General features: G+C 41.4%; 1 protein-coding gene across 2 annotated transcripts in view; it reads left to right on the forward strand.

Moving 5' to 3' along the window:
* Positions 1–20,290, forward strand: part of LOC146645063 (plexin-A1-like) — a 316,025-nt gene extending 295,735 nt beyond the window's left edge. For both annotated transcript variants that reach the window (XM_085393236.1, XM_085393237.1), the window contains exons 26-33: positions 271–430; positions 1,781–1,884; positions 1,989–2,085; positions 4,496–4,686; positions 7,508–7,677; positions 8,336–8,548; positions 11,736–11,886; positions 14,781–20,290. In XM_085393236.1, the coding sequence (XP_085249362.1) occupies positions 271–430; positions 1,781–1,884; positions 1,989–2,085; positions 4,496–4,686; positions 7,508–7,677; positions 8,336–8,548; positions 11,736–11,886; positions 14,781–14,876 (1,182 nt within the window). In that variant the 3' untranslated portion in view covers positions 14,877–20,290. The remainder of the gene's footprint in view (positions 1–270; positions 431–1,780; positions 1,885–1,988; positions 2,086–4,495; positions 4,687–7,507; positions 7,678–8,335; positions 8,549–11,735; positions 11,887–14,780) is intronic.
* The last annotated feature ends 1,353 nt before the right edge of the window (positions 20,291–21,643 follow it).

The following is a 21,643-nucleotide window of genomic DNA, read 5'->3' on the forward strand; positions in this document are numbered from 1 at the left end:
TGTTTTGGTCCGCTCCCAAGTGCGAATGCCGAGTTATTATGTTCTCAAACTGCCTAAATAGACGAGGGATGTGTCCAGGTTTGAAAATGAGCTGCTGTAAACAAACTGGGTGCGAGAGTGATGCTGGACAACCTGAACAACCGTTTACACCATTCAACTAACCAGTGCTCATTGTTTGCAGCGTTCTTGACATATTCCTGATAAAGCCTAATTTCTTTTGTCTTTTCCATTTTTCTTCCATTTTTATGCTTTTTTTTTTAATGTTTCCAGACGCTGCACTGTGTAAATCCAGAGAATGAGAACGCCCCGGAGGTGACAGTCAAGTGTCTCAACTGCGACACTATCACTCAGGTCAAAGAGAAGCTGCTCGATGCCGTGTACAAAGGCAGCCCCTATTCGCAAAGGCCAAAGGCTTCTGATATGGACCTGGGTAAGACATGCAGGACTGTATGTGCAGGGTTAATGAGATAAAATCAAATAAAAGCAGATTCATTTGTTTTTTTCCAGTCATTTTGTTTAGACGTCTGCAATAAGAATTGCATAAATCCAGTAGTCGGGTGAGATCAGTGCACTGTAGCTCATTGTCCCATTTTAGCTTTAATGAACATACTACATTCAGCGATGCCTTTAAGCCCAGATTGCCATGACGTTAATCTGAAAAACTTTTTTGATGACTTAAAAGCATTAGAAAAGTCTAGAAACCCATATATATGTATGTAATATATGTGTATAATTTAAATATACATTCAATTCAATTTTATTTATACAGCCCCAAATCACAACAACAGTCACCTCAAGGCGCTTTATATTGTAAGGTAGACCCTACAATAATACATACAGAGAAAAACCCCGTATGAGCAAGCACTTTGGCGACTGTGGGAAGGAAAAATTCCCTTTTAACAGGAAGAAACCTCCAGCAACACCATGCTCAGGGCGGGGCAGGGCCATCTGCTGTGAACGGTTGGAGTAAGAGAAGAAAGACAGGATAAAAGACATGCATAGATCAGATTTTAATGGGCAAAAACTGATATCTGTATCAATATGGACTTAGTGATGTGTTAGGAATGAAAGGATGCCACATTGTTTGATGGAAATAAAAGTGATCCAGCAGGCTTGTCCATTTTGCCGAAACTTAAAATGACTAACTCAGTAGTTAGTATGGCCCGCACATTCTTGTATGCATACCTCACAACTAAGAAGTTTAACTTACTTGATGCAGCTCTCTGATTAAAATGTGTTTCTTTAATTATTATTATTATTATTTTTGGTGTGACAGCAGTTTATCCATCCAACAGATTAAAATATCTCGAGCTTTTACCATAAAGAACCCTGCTCTCATTTTAGCCCCTCCCTCAGTGACTCGGGTTGCTGCTAACGTTGCTTGCTTGCTGCACGATACTGCAGAGTAAGCATGCGGCATCATTATCTGGACTTTTAATGTTGCAAATAGCCACTCAGTAAGAAAAACCAATAAGCTTAAAGAGAATAAACTGCTCTGTGGAAATGAGGCAAACGACAGAGTATCAATTCTCTGTTGTTCTCGGGAATGTTAAGTCCAGGGACTTTTCTCACATTGGATACAGGCTTTTGATCAATTGTTAGTTGCTTTAATGTAATTTTGCAGTGTAAAATTTAATAAACCTACTAACTACCTCTTTTACATTGAAGATATAAAAAACACAAATGCAAAATGATGGCAAGTGATACACAGTTTCATGACACACACATGCAATTTGTGTTTGTGCTTTTTGCCATCAACTCGGCTTTCCTCTTTTCAAAGAATGGCGTCAAGGTCGGATAGCCAGAATCATCCTGCAGGATGAAGATGTCACAACTAAGATTGACAACGACTGGAAAAGACTCAACACGCTGGCTCACTATCAGGTACACGAGCACAAAGCAGGACAGACGTCAAGAGCCAGCTACTCAGCAAGAGTAATACACTGAATATTTTGGTGGTGTGTGTGTGTATTGTTTTTGTTGTGCAGGTAACAGATGGTTCAGTGATTGCCCTGGTGCCAAAGCAGAACTCTGCCTACAACATCTCCAACTCCTCCACCTTCACCAAAAGCCTCAGCAGATACGGTACGGCTCCCATTCCCATCGTGCCTCGATCCTGTTTAAATCAGTCTGTCAATGATCCCCATTTCTCTGACCGCTCGCCTCCCCTCAGAGCCTCTAACTCGCTTTCATTCAGTCTTTGTCTTTGTTTGTCATGGCCATGATTGGGGTACTTTTTTTTTTTCTTTTTTTTTTTTACCTCCATCTGAGTGAATGGCAATCCTTTTTATCCACTGCCATCAGCGCAGGCCAAGGCTATTCCACGGCTATTTCCAAGCAGTCCATAAATGACAGGCATTAAAGTAGACACCTCGATCCCCAGCTGACAGAGTGAAAAAGAGATGGAGAGAGAGAGCGAGAGGACACGTAGCAGTCAGATAGACAGAGCCCCAGCAACAGTATGGTATTTTCCACTGGAAAATTAAACCATTTAGAGGATAAATTACTCTGAGGTGAGAAAAAAAACTGAACCCTCATCTGATGCTGAGTGGGTATTAACCCTCACACATGCACAGCTGCTATCATTGCCGCTGATCTGCTGTAGCCCCAAATCAGTGTGGCTGTTCTCCAAAAACGCCTGTGCCAAAAAATGAAATGTTTAGGTTAGAATTTGAATTTTTTATTTTTTTGTGTGTGTTTTATATGGAAATGGAAAATTGACATGCTAGTTTTTCTGCTGAATGCCGACTCTGATGTCAATTGCGCGACCTGAAAATAGTGGAAAAGTCAGATGTGTCCTTTTTCCCTCAAATGTAGCATTCAGAAAAAATAGTGCTGGTCAAAGTGTTTATTTTCAATGACAGCTGTTCTCAAACTGTATTTCTAGCATACCTCATGCCAAAATGAAAAAGCTAAAAAAGATTCATGCCCAACTCCCAACAATTATTTTATTGAGCATCAGCAAACTTCTTCTTATTTAATATGAAGCATTCATTGTATTTATTCATACTTCGTATTTACTTCATATATTTCACCTGGCTGTCATGACAACTTATCCAAGATGTAACCCTTTTACGTCACATCAAAAAAAGTGGTCCCAGTTTGGAGCCTGGTGGGACGCCTATTTTGTATGTTTGAAAGGTTAATATATTATTAACTTAAACACACTATTGTCAGGATTCCACACGTTGTTTAAACTGACTCTTTATCTGAAATTGTATTTTATGCTTTTAAGGCAAATAAATAGCAGTAGAAAACTGCTGCCTGCTTACACACCAGCATTCTGTCTCCTTGGAGTCATATTTCTTGCCACCTGATGAATGCATGTCCAATATTCACCCTCCTTGCAGCTCAGAGTCTTCACCTGCTGATAGAAATATTTGACCTTTAACTTCTAAATCCAGTACTATTCAAAGCTACATGTTGGCAGGTGTAGAAATGTGTTTTTTGCAGGGCATTTTTACAGCATCTGCTAGAGAAAATCAACACAACCACAAAACTTGATAAGCTGATAGATATTACCGAGGGTTTAACAGCACAAGTGGCCCATATTATATGCAAGTAGACGTATGATTAACTGAAATATGGGAGTACCGACTAAAAATTCTTTCTCACTGCAAATATGCCAGTTTCTATTGATTCTACTTGGAACAAAATAAATGGTTTAATCAGTGCATCACACAACACCTACACTGTTTGAGAATGGCATTATTGAGGACCTGTTTCATTTCTGAACCTCTCTTGTAGTGAACTATCTCACACTGCTGCAAGGCTCCAGCTATTTTGCTCCACTGTGAAAAAAAGTTTGGTTAAAAAGTCTCTTTGACTGTGTCCCTTTTGTTTGTTATTATGATCCTGTTGGTGTGCCTCGTGCATGAATGTGTGCATGTAGCGGGGTGTTATTAGAACAGGCAAAATTGTTGGCCACCAATGGTCATGATGAGCTTGAAATCAAAGCCACTCAGCACCCCACTGGCAAAAGCAACAGCAGCGCTCTACACCATCCCACTCAGCCTCATTCACTCTTCTATCCCATGCACTCCCATTACTCTCCATTTCACCCCTCTCTCCTGACCTTTTTGACTCTCCGTCCATTTCGCTCGCCCACTCCCCCTTTTTTTTCCCGTCACCCCCCTCCACCCTCCCCATATATTTACTTCTCCTCTATCATCCACACTCCTTACTGTCCTTTCACCAAGCATGTGGATGGTTACACACATTAGCATCTTTGGTCTCGCCACCTCTTCTCTCCAGTCCAGCTTTCTACCCCAGAAACAAGAGATATTCAGCAGATATTGTGCACCTTACCTCCCTGGCACATTCCCTCCCCCCATCCTACATGAAATAGTCACAGATTTCTTCTTGCTTTATTCCAATCATGACACTCTCACAATGAATAATGAACCAGACACAGATGGTAGAGATTCTGGGTCAGTTAAACCATTTTTGAGTATTTTCAGTAATTCTACAGTAATTCTGTTTTTGTCTCATTTAGAGAGTATGCTGAGGACGGCCAGTAGTCCAGACAGCCTACGTTCTCGAACGCCCATGATCACCCCCGATCTGGAGAGCGGAACCAAACTGTGGCACCTGGTGAAAAACCACGACCACTCAGACCAGAGGGAGGGCGACCGGGGAAGCAAGATGGTCTCTGAGATCTACCTGACCAGGCTGCTGGCTACAAAAGTAAGGGGCAGGGGTGTAAACAGCACTCTCTTCTTTTTTATATATATATTGATTCTAGTCAGAGTGGAAAAACCTCTTAAACAGCACTTGAAACCATCAGGGGGACACTAAAACCTAATAGTAAAACTCTTCTTCAGCATTTTCAGCTCTTTCGTGCAGAGTGATTCACCTCACCTATTTAAAAGGAGAGGAAGCTTCTAATACAGAGTGTCCCCACATCTTTGAGGGGTCTTTATCTTTATCAAATTACATCATCACAGACATTGATGAGAATATTTATGCAACTAGCAATTGGTTTGTCATCACAGGAGATCAGGTCAAAGACCCACTACATTCACAGATTGAAACTTCACAGAACAGACCCACAAGGTAGAAAATTAGAAGGCTTTTTGCAAGCCCACGCAGGAGACAAGGGTTGGCGAGGGGATGAATACTTATATCAGTGTCTGGAGGCACTGAGAACCCAGTATACAGCCACTCTTGTTACACACATAATGAGTAAGAACATATACTCCAAAAGTGTAAATATACTTTGGGTCTGGGGATACAGTAAAGAGTAAAATCTGAGACATTACACAGCCTGTGCAGACAGATGGATTTATTAAGATAGGAGCTTATCTGTTCCAGTAGAGAATAGACAGACAACAAGGGGGGAAAACACAGCTGAAATGCTTTCTGTGTAGACAAAACATAACGCCGGGCTGAACAGATGGTCCCCAGTTCAGTCTTAGAGAAGTTGAGCCGAAGGTAGCCATCCATCATGGTGTTTGGGTGGGCTGAGGTGTGCTGTGAGACAGCTCGTTAGGAAGGTACAATAGCTGGGTATCGTCAGACAAGAGTAGGGGGACCAAGCACCCATCCTTGTGGTACGCCAGTGGAAGGAAAGTGACAGGACACAGATAGAAGTGCAGTTTCAGTGGTTGGTTTTGTTTTCCGAGAAGAATTTTGGTAGAAAATTAGTAGGCATGTATGTAGTCCCTCTCTTTAAGTGTTAATAACTCTGTCTGAGTCTTTACATTGGGCGAGATTGCTTCAAAGCCTTTATTGTACATGAAGCAAGTGAAATGTACTGACTAAATGTGTTACCGGTGAAGCTAAACATACTCGTAACCATTCCCTCCATCTTGGAATCTTGCATTACAAAACAGGCCGCCTGTCTTTGCCCCTCTCCTTCATTGTCTTTCAGTTCACCTTCTCCTTTCTAATTGTAGGAGGGGGGAGGGAAATGTAGCAATGGGCAGCAGTTACAAGCAAGCTGGCTTTTCAATTTCCAGTGGTAATAAGAAAAAACAGATTAATAAAAAGGTGGGCTTGTGGTGCAGAGGGTAGGGAGGCAGATACACAAGGTGTCAGGAGAAGAGTAATTTGTTGAGGGATTGAAGATTTGGCGATGTATGATGAAAAAAAACTGAGAGGCAAATGCAATTCAGAAGCTCATCTTGTCCTTGTCTCTCTTATGGCTGCCTTTCCAAACCCGTTTGCCCCGGCGTCTCGTCTATGCAGATCTACCTGCTTTCATTCACAAGCGTTGCAGGAATAATTCCTGCTCCATTTTGCAGCGGCTGACTAAATATGATCCCGACATATATTTCCTCAGTAATAGATTCTGCCAGATGGAGAAGTCGGGGTGACAAATGTGGTGTTAGGGAAATTAATTTAGCTATATTTGAGGTAATTATGTTGAGGCATTGTCATTGGAGGAAAGCGCTATCCAAATCCAAGAGCCGGGGTTCTGGTTTGTGATTCTGCAGCGCTTAGTCAGCAGAGCAAGTAAGTCTCACAGCCAGAGTTATCGCTGTGATTCCCACTGGGGCCATTCATAGTAACAATGTACACGCTCGAGGCCCATTCAGGTGCTGTGGATACAAGTAGCTGGAAATGGTACATTATATTCTGCTTCACAGTGCCATGAAACTGCTTATGTTGATGCTGGCTTCCTGAGCTCTGAGATATTCCTCCTTTCTAATTAATAGTCAGGCTGATTTGAAAGGGAAGCATATGTGGGAATGTTTTTAATCCTAAGAAATTATTGCACACATATGTAGAGAATCAATAAAAGTTAGGAAAAAAAACCCAAAACAAACATTGAGCATAGAGTTACCTGATCCAGCTCTTCATACAGATCTGCTGATGGCTCATATGAAAAGTGTTATTAACCCACTCTGCAAACCACTTCCACCCCAGCTCCTCTATTTCAAGTCATGTTCGCTCTTACTGACTGCTGCACTGCTCTCCTTGCCTTTTGGCTTTCTGTGTATGCGTTTAGAGCGGTGAGGAGGTCCCAGAACAGAGGCACACTTCCATATATAAATTACAGCCACTAAAATAACAGTCCTCTTGTGACTAAAGTGGTTCTGACAGAAATATCAGAAAGGTCAGAGCGATTACCATAATATGGGAACACCACCTGTACTAAAATGTCAGAATGCTTGTTCAACATAAGAGTGCAGCTTATGCTTGTATATAATCATCATTAATATCAAAGACCTCTAAGCCATTTTGACCGGTGTGGTGGGAATCACAGCAACATTTAAATAAGACTTTCAGTGATTGCCTATAGACTAAAAACAACCCGACAGTGTAGTGAAACTGTTGAGAAAAGTTAAAAAAAAAACTAAGTACATCCCATAGAAATTAAAAGTAGCAGCCAGATGTTTGATCAGCAAGTGTGAGCACCTCTATGTTAGCAGAAGTTTAGTCAGTTTGTTGGTCTGTAATAACCTCTCGAAATTATTAAAACAGTTGATATTACAGCTACAATTACTGTTAAAATATTCCTTACATTTCTTTTTTAAAGTACACCCTGATTTCCTTCATTTAGGGTACGTTACAGAAGTTTGTGGACGACCTGTTTGAGACCATCTTCAGCACAGCCCACAGAGGTAGCGCGTTGCCCCTGGCCATCAAGTATATGTTTGACTTTCTGGACGAGCAGGCTGACAAACACTCCATCACAGACTATGATGTACGACATACCTGGAAGAGCAACTGGTGAGTCAGAAATCTGCAGCCGCTGAAAAACTAATTCCCCTTAAATGTAAAGTGTTCTCGAAACCGGATGTAACCCTGTTCGGTTCAATCAAATTTCACCTCCAGCGTAATGAGATCTTCAGGCGCTTTTCACGTTTGGCCCTGGTGACATTTGCGCTGGAGTCTAAATCTCGCTGAAAATGACTGCAATCAAAGTGCATTTCAAAGAGATTTGAATGGATGCCAAAATATAGTAATAATCGCAGTGTCTGCAAAGTAAATATCCTTGTAAACAATGCTGCACTGAATTAAATCGATACATCCAAGTCTGCAAAATGTATAGAAAAATGTAAAAAATGCTGTGTTGGGTGCTTCCTATAATAAGATCTTCAGACTAGATTTGCAGTGTTTGTAATTCATAAATTATTTAATAAAATTTTGCGTTTCCGTAGCAATGAAGAGCATTCGTCTCCAGCCACACAGCTGCTACGATCCCCGAGGACCCCGGCACTGCCTGTGTGCATTAAAGCCGGCTTTAATGCACACAGTGAACTAATTAGAAAAAAACAGAACTACAAGTGGAATTAAGCTAGTGACGGAAAGCACTTAATCACACGATGTTACATTTTTATTTCGAAATAAACCTTTTTTGGGTTTTATTCTCTTGCTCTCTCTCCAGTCTCCCTCTCCGGTTCTGGGTGAACGTGATCAAGAACCCACAGTTTGTATTCGACATTCATAAGAACAGCATCACAGATGCTTGTCTGTCCGTGGTGGCCCAGACCTTCATGGACTCCTGTTCAACATCGGAGCACAAACTAGGCAAAGACTCGCCTTCAAATAAGCTTCTCTACGCTAAAGACATCCCCAATTACAAGAACTGGGTCGAGAGGTGAGTCAGAGTTTGACCCAAACGCGAAGACTTTGAGAACAGCTACGTTTGATGGGAGGACACCTTTTGTATCCGCAGTTTAAATGTTAAAAGTTCCTCATGAGCTGTGAGAGAAAAATGAGTTGGAGCGTTATAATCAAAGTTAATTACACTATTAAACTATTAAGCTAAAAACAGCCGTAAGACTGTAGCAACGTTACAGGCTGAACTTTATCTGGCATTTAAAGCATAATAGTTGGATTAAATTACTGCAAAGAAACCACTCTGCAGTAATTACAGCTGTCTCGATCACTATATAATACAGTGTACTATAAAGAGTGAGTAAAATTACAGTGAGAGCTGCTCCATATGGATCAGTTCTAAGACAAAAAGAAAGAAGAAGACAAAGGTTTCACTGGATTTTGCTAAGAAGCAGCCATAGCCTCTTAATCTTCTGCCCAACTCCAGGATGTTTAAGTGATCGCACCACCTGCGGTTCCACTTTAGGGGCAAGAGGCGCTCTGTTCATGTTTCTCCTTCAATTCATTCAAATTTTGTGTAATTAAATTTACCTGAATTCAATTCAATTTAGTTTTTTTTATATAGCACCAAATCTCAAGAACAGTTACCTTAAGGTGCCTTATATTAGTATATTATATTAGTTAGGTAAAGTCCCCATAATAATAGAAAGAAAAACGAATTAGATGATTTCCTGTAAGCTCGGACTTGGCAACAGTGGGGAGGCAAAACTCCTTTTTAACAGGAAGGAACCTCAGCAGAACCAGGCTTAGGGAGGGGAAGCTATCTGCTGCTCAGCAGCGTGCATTACACCACCTCTACATACATATATATGTGTGTATATATATATATATGTATATATATATATATAATGTTGATTTTTAATCCTTTTTAGATTTCCAGGTTTTTCACTGCTAATGGTAAAACAGAAGGGCTGATAACAAACACCATTCTGGTAGAGTACAGCGTTTGATACCTGCCCAAATATAATGCCCACCTAAGTACATTCATAATCTCACTAAGCATTTTTTTTTTAATCTAAAAAAATGGCACGATCGATAATCAGTTCATTAGTGGGCAATCCTATTTCTTTTCTTTTGAAAGCTGAGCTAGCCCCGGTGCTCTCCTTTATATGTTTCTACAGTGAGTAGCTGTTGCGGCAGTTTCTCAGTATTATTCAGCTCCTTCTTCAGAGAATCTTGTCCCAGGGTGAGACATAATCCATCTCTGCCATCCTGAACTGTGGCTGGATAAACTAGCCTTTGTTCTGCTCTGAAGATCTACTGCAAACTCTAACCTGAACCTGCAGCAGGTCTCGAGCTGGTTCATTCACAGGACCAAGATGGCCGATGCAGCAGATCACATCACTGCCTGCTGTAGACGGCCACAATCCACAATAGTGGAGCTGGAGTTAATCCACTGGATGAGAGACGGTGGAGAGCGAGTGCTTGTCTTCTCAGTTGTTTGTTGTAAAGTCAGGACATGTAAAAGTATTTGCAGTGCAGAAACTGATAACATATAATGTATAATAATACTTAAGAAATCTTTCCTGCACATAAATGCATGTGCACTCTACTGTCACAAACAGAGTCTAAATCTGTGGGAAAACCGCTGTGTATTTCTTTATGTTGAGCAGCTTGAATTGAATATGCTGCAGGAAGTAGTGTAGCTTCCACAGAGCTTTTGGAGGAAGCGTGAGATAAGGATTTATAGGTAAGATTTAACTGGGTGCAGTTGAACCTTGCTTCCATTATGCCTCCAAACCTACACTCTCCTCCCAGCGCTGCCCTGCTGCAGTAAACCTTGAGATAGCCGAGATATGGATCGTGCACACAGATCCAGGTACAGCTCAGTATTGGGATGTTTTCTTAATATATTGTGTTTTTACCTGCCTCACTTTCTACGGACCTTTCACTCTCCCAGTGCAGCCAGCAACACTGAGTCGATAATACTAAGGTTGTTGTTTCACTGAGAGCATCACCATCTCAAAAACGAAATATTAATGAAATATGAATGAGTAAAGGATGAATCAGCTGTTACAAACCCAGCTAGGTTCCCGTCAATATCCATAAGAGTCACAAAGTAGTCACCAAAAAGCTTACAGAGGATAGGATGGATAAAATATAATTGGACTTAGAACTGAAATGTAAGAGCCAAATCAAACTGTTCTGTTTAAAAAAGAAAAGAAAAGAAATGCTAGGCTCGCTGGCTTTCCTTTCGAAAACAAACATTACAGAATAAATAGCACGTCTGTAAGTGAGTATCTTACAAAGGAAGTCAACTAACTGTGCGAGTGTGCTAATCGCTGCTTCCTGGCCCTGCGTCCCAGTGTTTTAATGCCCCTGACAGGACTAAACAAACAGGTTATATAATCAAAAGCTGGCAGGCAAAAAGCCTGCAGAACATTATACATACGAGGTACTTAAAAGGATCAGTAACAGGTACCCTTTCGTAGCAGTTAGCAAGAATGTACGGAGCAGGCTACTCACTGATCACAGCAGCCCTGAATGACAGTCTGACAGTCGTAACCAGTCAAATATGGCAGCAAGAGGGAGACAGGAGAAACAGTCAGGCGAGGAGGGCAAAATAAAGAGCACATGTATGCACCGATCAGGAGCTGGGGCTTGCAAAGGGAATGCTAAGCAGTTTTGTTACATAAGGGGGAAAGAACGACCCAGGGCCCTAACATCAACCATGACAACGAAGCCATCAATTCCCGAGTTACATAAGCAGGTGGGCATCTGAAAAAACTGAATTTGGCTTTGTTTTCCTATGTTCCCCTCACCCCCACGGCCCCATCAGACGCTTGCCTGTCCCTGAGATTGATTCTAGCAGAGGTTTCTTCCTTTCAAAAGGGAGTTTTTCCTTCCCACTGTTGCGAAGTGCTTGCTCATAGTGGATCGTCTAATTGTTTGGTTATTGTAGCAGAGGCGGCCTTAGGTGACTTTAGGTGCTATATAAATAAAACTGAGTTGAATTGAGCCGTCTCTTATTTTACTAATCTCATTATTTTTCAATTAAATGGCAAAGTAGGTCAATGTGTGCTCTAACAAGGTGCTAACCATCAGCAAAGAAATTGTATTAAGCTGCATTAATCCTTCAATGGGAAGCTTAGGTCGAGGCAGTAAGTCAAGGTGTGAATGGACACGAAGGTGGCATGACACGCAACTCTGCCTGAACTCTTGTCTAGGTATTACTCCGATATCTCCCGCATGCCAGCCATCAGCGATCAGGACATGAGTGCCTACCTAGCGGAGCAGTCCCGGCTGCACCTCAGCCAGTTCAACAGCATGTCAGCGCTGCACGAGATCTACTCCTACATCGTCAAATACAAAGATGAGGTAAGCTCCCACTGCCCAGCACTAAATATAGAAGAAGGGAAGAATGTTGTAATTATTCGTGCTCTGCCTCCCTTTACTTGTTTTGACTAATACCACGAGGTCATTTTAATTCAATAACACTGATAACCAGTCCACATCGGTACAAGCTGGAAGGTATTACCACCATTAAGGATGCACATTAAGGCATGAGCTCAGCACATTATGAACTTAATGGAGCTTAACAGAATTTAGGTGATTTTTTTAAAGACCTGCTTGCACAGTATCCTTTGCTGCTACCAGCTGATTAAAACTCAAGAATGTGTTAACGAAATAGTGCCACATTTTAAGGATGCTTATTCATTTTATTGAATAAGCATTCACAGTTAAGAAAACAAATCACGAACAACCAGCAGAGTCTCAAGCAAGACATTAAATGCACTTATTGGGATTTAAACCGCTAAATTCTATATACCCACGTGCCATCATGTTCATAGTGTGTGTCTGATGAGAAGTTCTCCAACACCATCATCACTCATTTTACTCTTTGCTTAAAAAAGTAGCACACGGTATTTAATGAAGAAAAAAGTGAATGTTAAAAGGCTCGTCTCAGGATGTTCATAAGACGTCCCGGGACAGCTACATTTAGATAAAAAAAGCCGTCTCGTCATCATCAGCACAGCCCGCAGCTTCAAACCCACAACCTATGAGGATCTAACCGCTGCGCCATCATGCTGCACTGCCATGTAGGAACAGTTAGTTTTGACCTTCCAGGTTCATACAAATACAGATGAGGACAACATTATTACGTTTTTCTCAAAATTTTCCCAAGGAATTTTCAATATAGCATATCTATAAAGACACGATATTGTACACGGGGTATCTGGCCCATTGCTACAGGCCATTCGATTCCTATACAACCGTTGCAAGAGCTTGGTTCGCATTGCTGGCATTAAGTTGGACTCGTTCCCGGTGGGTGATGGACTCCGCCAGGGCTGCCCTTTGTCACCGATTCTGTTCATAATTTTTATGGACAGGATTTCTAGGCGCAGCCAAGTGGCGGAGGGCTTTCACTTCACACTCAGAATCTCATCTCTGCTTTTCGCGGATGATGTGGTTCTGTTGGCTTCGACTGGTGATGGCCTCCATTTCGCACTGGAACGGTTCACAGCCGAGTGTGAAGCAGCGGGAATGAGGATCAGCACCTCCAAATCTGAGGCCATGGTTCTCAGCCGGAAAAGTGTGGAGTGCCCACTCCGGGTTGGGGATGAGTTCCTGCCCCAAGTGGAGGAGTTCAAGTATCTCGGGGTCTTGTTCGCGAGTGATGGTAGAAGGGAGCCGGAGATCGACAGACGGACTGGTGCTGAGTGTAAAAGCGAAGCTCTCAATTTACCGGTTGATCTACGCCCCTACCCTCATCTATGGCCACGAGCTGTGGGTAGTGACCGAAAGAACGAGATCGCGGATACAAGCGGCGGAAATGAGCTTCCTTCGAAGGGTGGCTGGCCTCTCCCTTAGAGATAGTTCAGCCATCCGGGTGGGGCTCAGAGTAGAGCCGCTGCTCCTCCACATCAAAAGGAGCCAGCTGAGGTGGTTCGGGCATCTGACAAGGATGCCTCCTGCGTGAGGTGTTCTGGGCATGTCCCACCGGGAGGAGGCCCCGGGGCAGACCCAGGACACGCTGGAGAGATTATATCTCTCGGCTCGCCTGGGAACGCCTTGGTGTTCCCCCGGATAAGCTGGAGGAGGTGGCTGGGGAGAGGGAGGTCTGGGCCTCTTTGCTTAGGCTGCTGCTCCCGCGAACTGGCCCTGGATAAAGCGGAAGAAGATGGATGGATGGAAGCTCAGTCTGATCTAAAGACGTCTGTTAAACTTTCACTTTTGAACTAAATGTAATCCAGTTTTAACACTGACGGCTTTTAGAAATCTAATCAAGAGAAAATGCTCAGTTGGTAAACGTGAATGTGAGAGTACTTCAGATTGGGTGGAATTATCAGTTTTGCAGTAGGTTTCACTCTCCAACCCAGTTCAAATATTGAGGGATATCTTTGGCTAAAACTTCAGCCTTCATCCTCTGGTGCTTTTTCATTTTTATTTAATGATACATTTTTATACTACCTCGCATTCGAACGTGCTAAACAGTGAGCATTAAAGGTGCTGCTAGGGTTTCTTCTTCTAGTTTCTAGTATATATATATATGTAAGCCAACAAATGTATGGTTAATTTTTCTGTGCATTTTCTTTATATTTGTGTTATTTGCTTCTCCAAACATGTGAGCTGCTGAAATATGCTTGCATGGAATGTGCTGTTTTAAAAATAGAGCCTTATATCTATACTACACACCTCTCCCTCCTCAACCTTTAGTATGCTTTTAATTGGTGAGAGCTACGCCCCCACTTGTCCTTGTTTCCATTCTTCCATACCAGCAGTATGACGGTAGTTAAGCTGGCTGTTTGCAGCTGGCTGTATTCAAACCAACTGCTCCCCTTCATTATGACCTATTATCCAGATGTAGACAGCTGCACGGCCCCCATCGTCTAACAAATGCGCTCAGACAGACGCGTTAAAAAATAAAGATGAAATGCACACGTCCTCACACTCATACCACATCCTCCTTTCCCCACTCTCATCATGAAAAATAACGGACTCCTGTTGGTCATTCTCAGTAGCCATTAACATCCAATCACAAGACATTCCACTGGCCATAACACCTGCCCTGTCGGCCCTGCTCGTGTTGTCAGCGTGAGTGCAATTGTAGTCGCTAACCACTAAAAGGGAAATTAGCAACAGAGCGCTCCTTTGGCTCATGTAACTGTGAATTCATGGCTAAGGAGCATAACAGCGGCGCCCACGCTGCACTGCCGCATGCTCAAGGTTTTAAAGGCGTCTCTCTAATCTGTTTCCTTCCGTGTGTCCAGATCCTGTCAGCGCTACAGAAGGACGAACAGTCACGCAGACAGCGACTACGCGGCAAGCTGGAACAGGTCATCGACACCATGGCTCTATCTAGCTGAGGATCAGCCAATGGCGCGCCTCAGCTGGCAGGAGAACTGGCTAACCAACACGCCTTTCCCCAACAACTTTGACCCCCTCTCCCCATTCCTCGCCGTTTTAACACCCGACGTTTAAAGTCTGTCGCCATCGCCGTCACAAACAACAATCTACAGCAGCAGAAAGGACTGCGAGAACACAAGCACCCAGTAAGCAGCAGCACACTCGAGAGAGACAGCAGAGTTTGGAACTAAAGTCCCGGCAGCCGGGTTGACTTTTACCCCCTCCCCCATTGCCTTTCTTTTTCTTCTTCTTCTTCTCTGAGCCTGCCATAACAACCAAATCAAGTGCGTCCCCAACCTCAGCCGATTTTGGACCTCAGCTCAGGAGAGCATTTATTTTCATCAAGTCCCTCATCACGTCTACAGTTACACGGGAGCAGCTTTGGCCACAATCAGGAATGGTACATGCACAGTGGTGACCAGAAACTCATCAAGCTGGACCTGAAACAAGCCCAGAGCTAGTATCTTTTCACAGCCAGAGCTGCAGTTCTGACTCTGAGCCTATAAAAAAAAAAAAATCCAGAATACTTGATTCCTGTGAGGAATTTCTCTTTCTTTACTGTTGCTCCCCTCCACAAGGAGGTCAAAGGTCAGGGACAGCTACAGAGCAGCAGCCACAGAGCAGGTAGAGATTCAGCGTGTTGCTCAAAGACTCTTCGGTAGAGTGGATTCTCGGCAACGCGCCGCTTGCCACTGCAGGGCAACCGGGAGGAAGGACTTTGCAGGGAAACTCTTCCTCCAGTACTGACTTTCCAACACTCCATCGACATGAATTCCACTGTACTCGAACAAAGGACGCTGTCAGTTTCATAACTCTGTATTTGATTTGTTACTGCATTTGATTCTGCCCGTCCAACTGCCTACTCTCCCCAGTGCTGTGCCACTTCTTGTGTTACTGCTGAATTTGCACAACAAAGCTAAATCAAAAGAGAGAAGAGGATATATGAATATATATATATATATATAGATAGATAGATATAAATACAAACCTTTCATTTTTAAAACAAATGAAAAACTGGGGAAAAAAACAAACTGTTTTTCATTTCAATGTACAAAAGATCCGTTTGAGACGAAGATTTGATATTTCCAAGATGAAAAATTATGAAAAACACGAGGAAAAAGTCGTCCTGTGCCATGTTTTACTTTGAATGTTGTTTAGTGCGAAGAGACTTCTTTTTTTTCCCCGTTTAGATGAAACGTGCTACGATGAAAATGTTGTCATGCTTAGTGACTGAAAGTTTAAAAATAGGTAAATGGCAAAAATATATATATATAAATATATCATACGCAGACACTTTCTATATTTCGTGAGGTCTCGGGGCGTGCTACATCTTTGGCTCTGAAGATAGCAAAAAGGCAAATGATGTCTGGAAGCCGCCTACGAGCAAACCAACCTGCAGTGCTTTTGTGTTTGTTTTTTAGAGGAACCAAATACAACACAAGGCCCAGTCAGCTGATTTAGATGAGACAAAAGTCACTTGTGTGGAAGCCAGCCTCATGCTGCGTTAGCAGACCGCAGAGGCAACCAAGCAGTCCTTTAAGCTGATCCCTGGCACACTGTGCTTTACAGCTTCCCGATCTTGTTTTCTAGACTTCCCAGCTTGTCTGAAACACATTTTTTTCTATAAGGTGTGCCATCCAAAAATGAAGGCTAGTCTTTGCTGTGCAGAAGATGTTGTCTAATATTTCTTGGTTTTATTATTTGTTTTTGTTGTTTTCTACTCCGAAGTGACGACGGTAAAGCTAAAGGGTCCGTTTTTTGAAAATGTGAATGTGGTTTATGAAAAAAAATAATGAAATGTAGCTTGATTTATGTGAGTGGGGTTTTTTGTACAAGTTGAAGGCCTTTCTCTCTCTTTTATTTTGTTCTGTGGTTTTGTAGGGTTAAAAAAAAAAAAGAAGAGAAAAAAAAGTGCAAATGTTCTCCTTGCACCGTGCGCTGCTCTGTGTTAACATTCGGAAACATTCCTCTTCCCTAGGAGTGTACACAGCTACTTATCAAGGCCAGAAGATACAAACCAAGGTGATGTATATATGTTCTTCCATCCTGTAAAAGCGTATCATGAATTTCAGACCACCAGATAAGACATATCAACACCCAGATCACACGGAAGAGCTGAAAAAAAAACCTTCTCTACATGTGTTTGCTTTGATAATAAATGGGAAAAAATAGTGTAAAAGAGTAGGGTTAAATGCACCATTTAGGACACTGTAACTTCAAAGAAAACAGTTGCATCAAAATTGCTTATGTTCGCTTCCTCTTCAGCAGTGCTTCCCTCAGTTTTTTTTTCGAGTGGAGACCTTGTAACCAGATAACAGTAGGGTTCTCAGACCAGTTCAGATGGCTTTGAAGAGCTTTGCGTTGCATCAGGAGCTTCACAAACCAGAATCTCTTTCGTAACTGGAAGTTAATGTAACCATATGCATCCCTGCACAAGACACTTACTACGTATATTATATGTTAGTGACAGATTACCCTGGAAAAGAAACCTGTCTAATATGTAATATAAATACGATACGCAGCCGTTTCAGTGCTCCAGTTGCTAAATGTTTAATCTAAAAATGAACATTTACAGTCGAGGCTCTAATGTATTTTTATGTAATTCAAAGTTACAATGAAATAATTATTTAGTTTGTTCCTAAGCTGTGAAGAACGAAGATTAGCAGCTAGTGGACTAAAAAGTGTGTGAACACCTTAAAACGCACCAGACGGACTACAAACTGATGAATTCCCCAAGTGATAATTCAATGTCACAGCTGTTCTACAGCTTGAACTGAAAGTGTGATTTTCACATTTGGTGCGACTGGTGTTTCAGCTACTTAAGTTTAAAGGATTCAGTCACACATTCGTCTCTTTGGGATTTTATATTTGAGCAGCAGTCCTTCCAGTCTAAGGCTTTGTCACACGGACAAATCCTAAAGAAGTATTGGCAAGAAGTATTGGCAAGAAGTCGAAGTCGGCGCAGTCGTTTCCCCGTTATTGTGAGGCAGTCGCTGCATGCGAGCCGGCTGTTAGCGATTAGTTCGTGCTTGTTACATGCTACCTTAAACAATCAATTCACAGAGAAATCAAGGGTGAGCTCTCTCTCTTTTTTTTTTTACTTCGGACCATTAGCACAAGTTGTATGCTAATGTGTAAGTTGTCCAGTCTTTAGCCTTTTGACTTCTTCCTTTGTCCATATTGTCAGGGAGTTAAGGATTTTTCCCACATACCAGACCTGTACCAAGCCAGATGCCACCAAACCAAACACATATTGCTGCTGTCAAGTAAAAGCTGTAAAACAAAGAATAATAGAACAAGACACAGACCCTTTAAAAGCCCAGTGTACATTCGAATCTCTAATCTGAATGCTAGCCTCTCACACCAACACACCATGTTTTTATCTGACAGCACAAATGTGCGTCTGGATTGGATGACAACGTACTGTATGTTCTTAAATACTTGAACCACTGATCTGCACAGGGTAACATAACATACAGAGAGACTGACCAAAGCTTTATGCATCTGCAACCCGAGCACAGCTCTGTGATAAGAGACTTTTCTTTGCCGTTTTCACTTATTCCACAAGAAACTTTTAGTGCTCAGTTTTAGTGATTTGAAAGCAGCCTCCGTCTTTATCCTTGATGAATGAGGCAATGCTACTTCCATGTACAGGTGTTCATTAACACGTTTTGTTCAAATTGAATGAATGAAACAATCTGAGGATGTGGACTCTTACATTGATGTTTGACTGGTGTTCACTTGCTCAGTTGAAGACTTGTAAAAAATGATTTTTGTGATACTGAAAGAAGAAGTCGTTGTTAGTGCCCCTAGGATAATTTTGTAGGGAGAAAAAAAAGGAAAAAAAATAGACATGGTGAGATAAGGCCCATTTGGTTTTTGATGCTTTTGTTTCTTAGTTTTGTGCTTCTTGTTTTATGCTACAGCACTTGTTGAGGTAAAAGATGAAAAGACTCAGGCAAGGCAGAGGAAGTGCTTTGAAGGCCACGGTACCGCTTCATTGTCCATTCCATCACATCTGGGTTGTTTTTTCCCCTCTTTTCATGTAGAAAAACACAGTCAAAAAGGAGGGTGGAGTGGGAAAAGAAAAGAGGTGGTGAAAGAGATTCTCCTGGCGATTGACAGACACATAGGTTTTTGCTGTGCCTTGTCAGCCTCTACCCACATGGAAAATTATATGCTTTTTTCCATGTACATGATTCCTATTTTGTTCAATGTCCATGTCAAAAACTGACAAACAAATACAATATATGTAAATATATATGTCCTTTTAAATGTGAGATTACTAGACTGATACCAGTCATGTGTCATCTAGCCTAGCTTATACTAAAGTAGCCAAGAGCTAACCAGGCATGATAACTCCCTCAAAGATGGCTATGTAAAAAACTGCATCCATTTAATTGGAGACAGTGTGAAAATAATATGCTATCTAAGGGTGTGTGTTATGGGGGGAGTGTATCCTGCAAACAGTGAATGTAATTAAGAAGATTTGACACAAAAATCCCTCTAAAATGATAAATTACATCTCTTTTGTTGATGTATATTATTAGGGTTGCTTTATATTGATTGAGGCTATTGTTTGTCTTCATGCTAATATTAAGACAAGATTAAAGTAAGCTAATTACATGAAATGTCTGTAGGCAGCTTTTAGCCTGAGATTGCTATTTAAAGTCTTTTTCTCAAAGTAATGGACTAAATGTGCTTATTTGCTTTCTTGGTTTTTCTCACTTTAAGGAGAGAATTATTACAACTTTGACATTACTTTTTTGTATGAGAAGTCAGAGCTAGCAGATGGTTAGCTTAGTTTAGCACAGAGCCCTAAAGAGATAAGATAAAACAAACAGGTAGCCTAGCTAGCCAATTAGAATGTAAACAGCTTGATGAAGATTTTGTTCAAATATTATTTCAAACAACAGCACTAAACGTGATTAGTAATTAACAAAGCTTTGCAGACACACCAGAACTTACATATTCATGTTTTATGGCTCTTGTGCATGGATGTAAGATATAGATAACGGCCCCTACAAAATTAGCCATCGTGTGGGCCTATAAAAAAAACCCCAACTTGTGGCTATACCCATAGTCTAACCAGAAGTCAGCTATCTTGAATTTGCTTGTGTACAGATTTGAAGATGAAATATCTTCCAGCTTCATATGAGGGTCTGTCTTAAGTAAAGATGATAAAAAGCAAAGCTTCAGAGTTTTATTAAAAGGTTTTTCCAACTTTTAATGTTCATTAAGTTCATGTTTCATTTTGAATGTAGATTGCATTTCATGAAAAACGTCATCCAATTTGACAAAATATCTACAACAACATGACATATAATTAGTGGATTTTGTTAGCCAAGAATGGGTATCTGTTCATTATTAACACTTAGCCCCCTTAGTCCAGGCATAAAACCCAGTGTAAAGGACCTTGATTTAAAGATGCAAGGATTATAGCGCACTAGACGTTTCCCCTTCTTTATGCTAAAGTTAAGATTGGTATAAAATACATGAGAGTGGTATCAATCTTCTAATCTAACGCTGTTATTTTATTGAGAAAAGAACAGCACCTTTTGTAGAAAAACAAAATCCAGGAACCAATTTCATTTCTTGTACTTTCTAAGCCATTTTATGAAAATATGTCAAATGTATCTATTTGCCCATATGGGATGCACCCTCCATTGGACGAAACATTGCCACACAACATTTAAACTTGCCCTCATCTGCCATTTCTAACCCCCAACCCCAATAGCAGCACTCGTGGGTTTTTCAACCCAGCAGTTCCAGCTTCCTCGCCTGCTGAGTTCACTTTGATTAAAGTACATCTGAGAGACGGAGCAGAGGACATAAAATAACTTCACACACAGATTAAAGAGGAGAGAGGTAGAAAGAAAAAAATACCTTAAACAGTTTTAATACTTTATGAATTCTGATACCTTTTTAAGAGTTTCAGACTTGAAGCTGCTGTGACAGGTTTTGGCTGTTTCACGCCCGTGTAAATATCCTGCTCTTTCCTATTTTGCAGATTTATTACGTGTAAATAGACACGCATCAAGGAGAGATTAAACATGTTTTTTGCTAAATCTGGCTCGTCTGATGTTTTTATTGCTCTTCCATATCCCTACGTACCCTCAAAGTTGCGGATTTGAAAGTCGTAACAAGTTTTTGGTTTATCTCAAGTGCTCGTCGTCACGAGAGAACACAGAAGATCAAAAGCGGCACATGTGAGATCTAAATACAGTATTATTGTACTCTGGTAGAGCAAAAACTGCTGCCTGTGTTTGACTCGTTCCCCCTCTGTTTTACTGCACCGATGTTGAGGAGGACATTGAAAATGATGATGATAAGCCTTTACTTTGCAGACTTTACTGTCAGAAATCTCTTACTGATGTGAGTCATGAATATGCAAAGCTCAGTTTCAAGAGTACAATCATCCATCCATCCATATCTAGTCACTTTCCCATTCATGTGAAAAGACTGAAATTATCCCAGTGAGTGTCAGACCAGTGAATCCTCAAATGACACTGTCAGACACGAGTGCTGTGTTGCAGTAATGACCTGGTGGAAAATGTGCCTTTGAATCTCCCAGTGCCATTGAATTTGTTTATAGTATAAATCTTCTTTGTTTTTTTTTTGTTTTTTTTGAATGGCAAGATTATCATGAATCTGCAAAAGACAATATGTCTAAAACACCTTGTGATCTGAAGCACAGCACATCAATCGTTGAACATGGTGGGGCCAG

Source organism: Rhamphochromis longiceps, linkage group LG20 (assembly GCF_057381845.1).
Source record: "Rhamphochromis longiceps isolate RC_006_pf linkage group LG20, R_longiceps_female_GT1.1, whole genome shotgun sequence".
In the NCBI taxonomy this organism is placed as follows: domain Eukaryota; kingdom Metazoa; phylum Chordata; class Actinopteri; order Cichliformes; family Cichlidae; genus Rhamphochromis; species Rhamphochromis longiceps.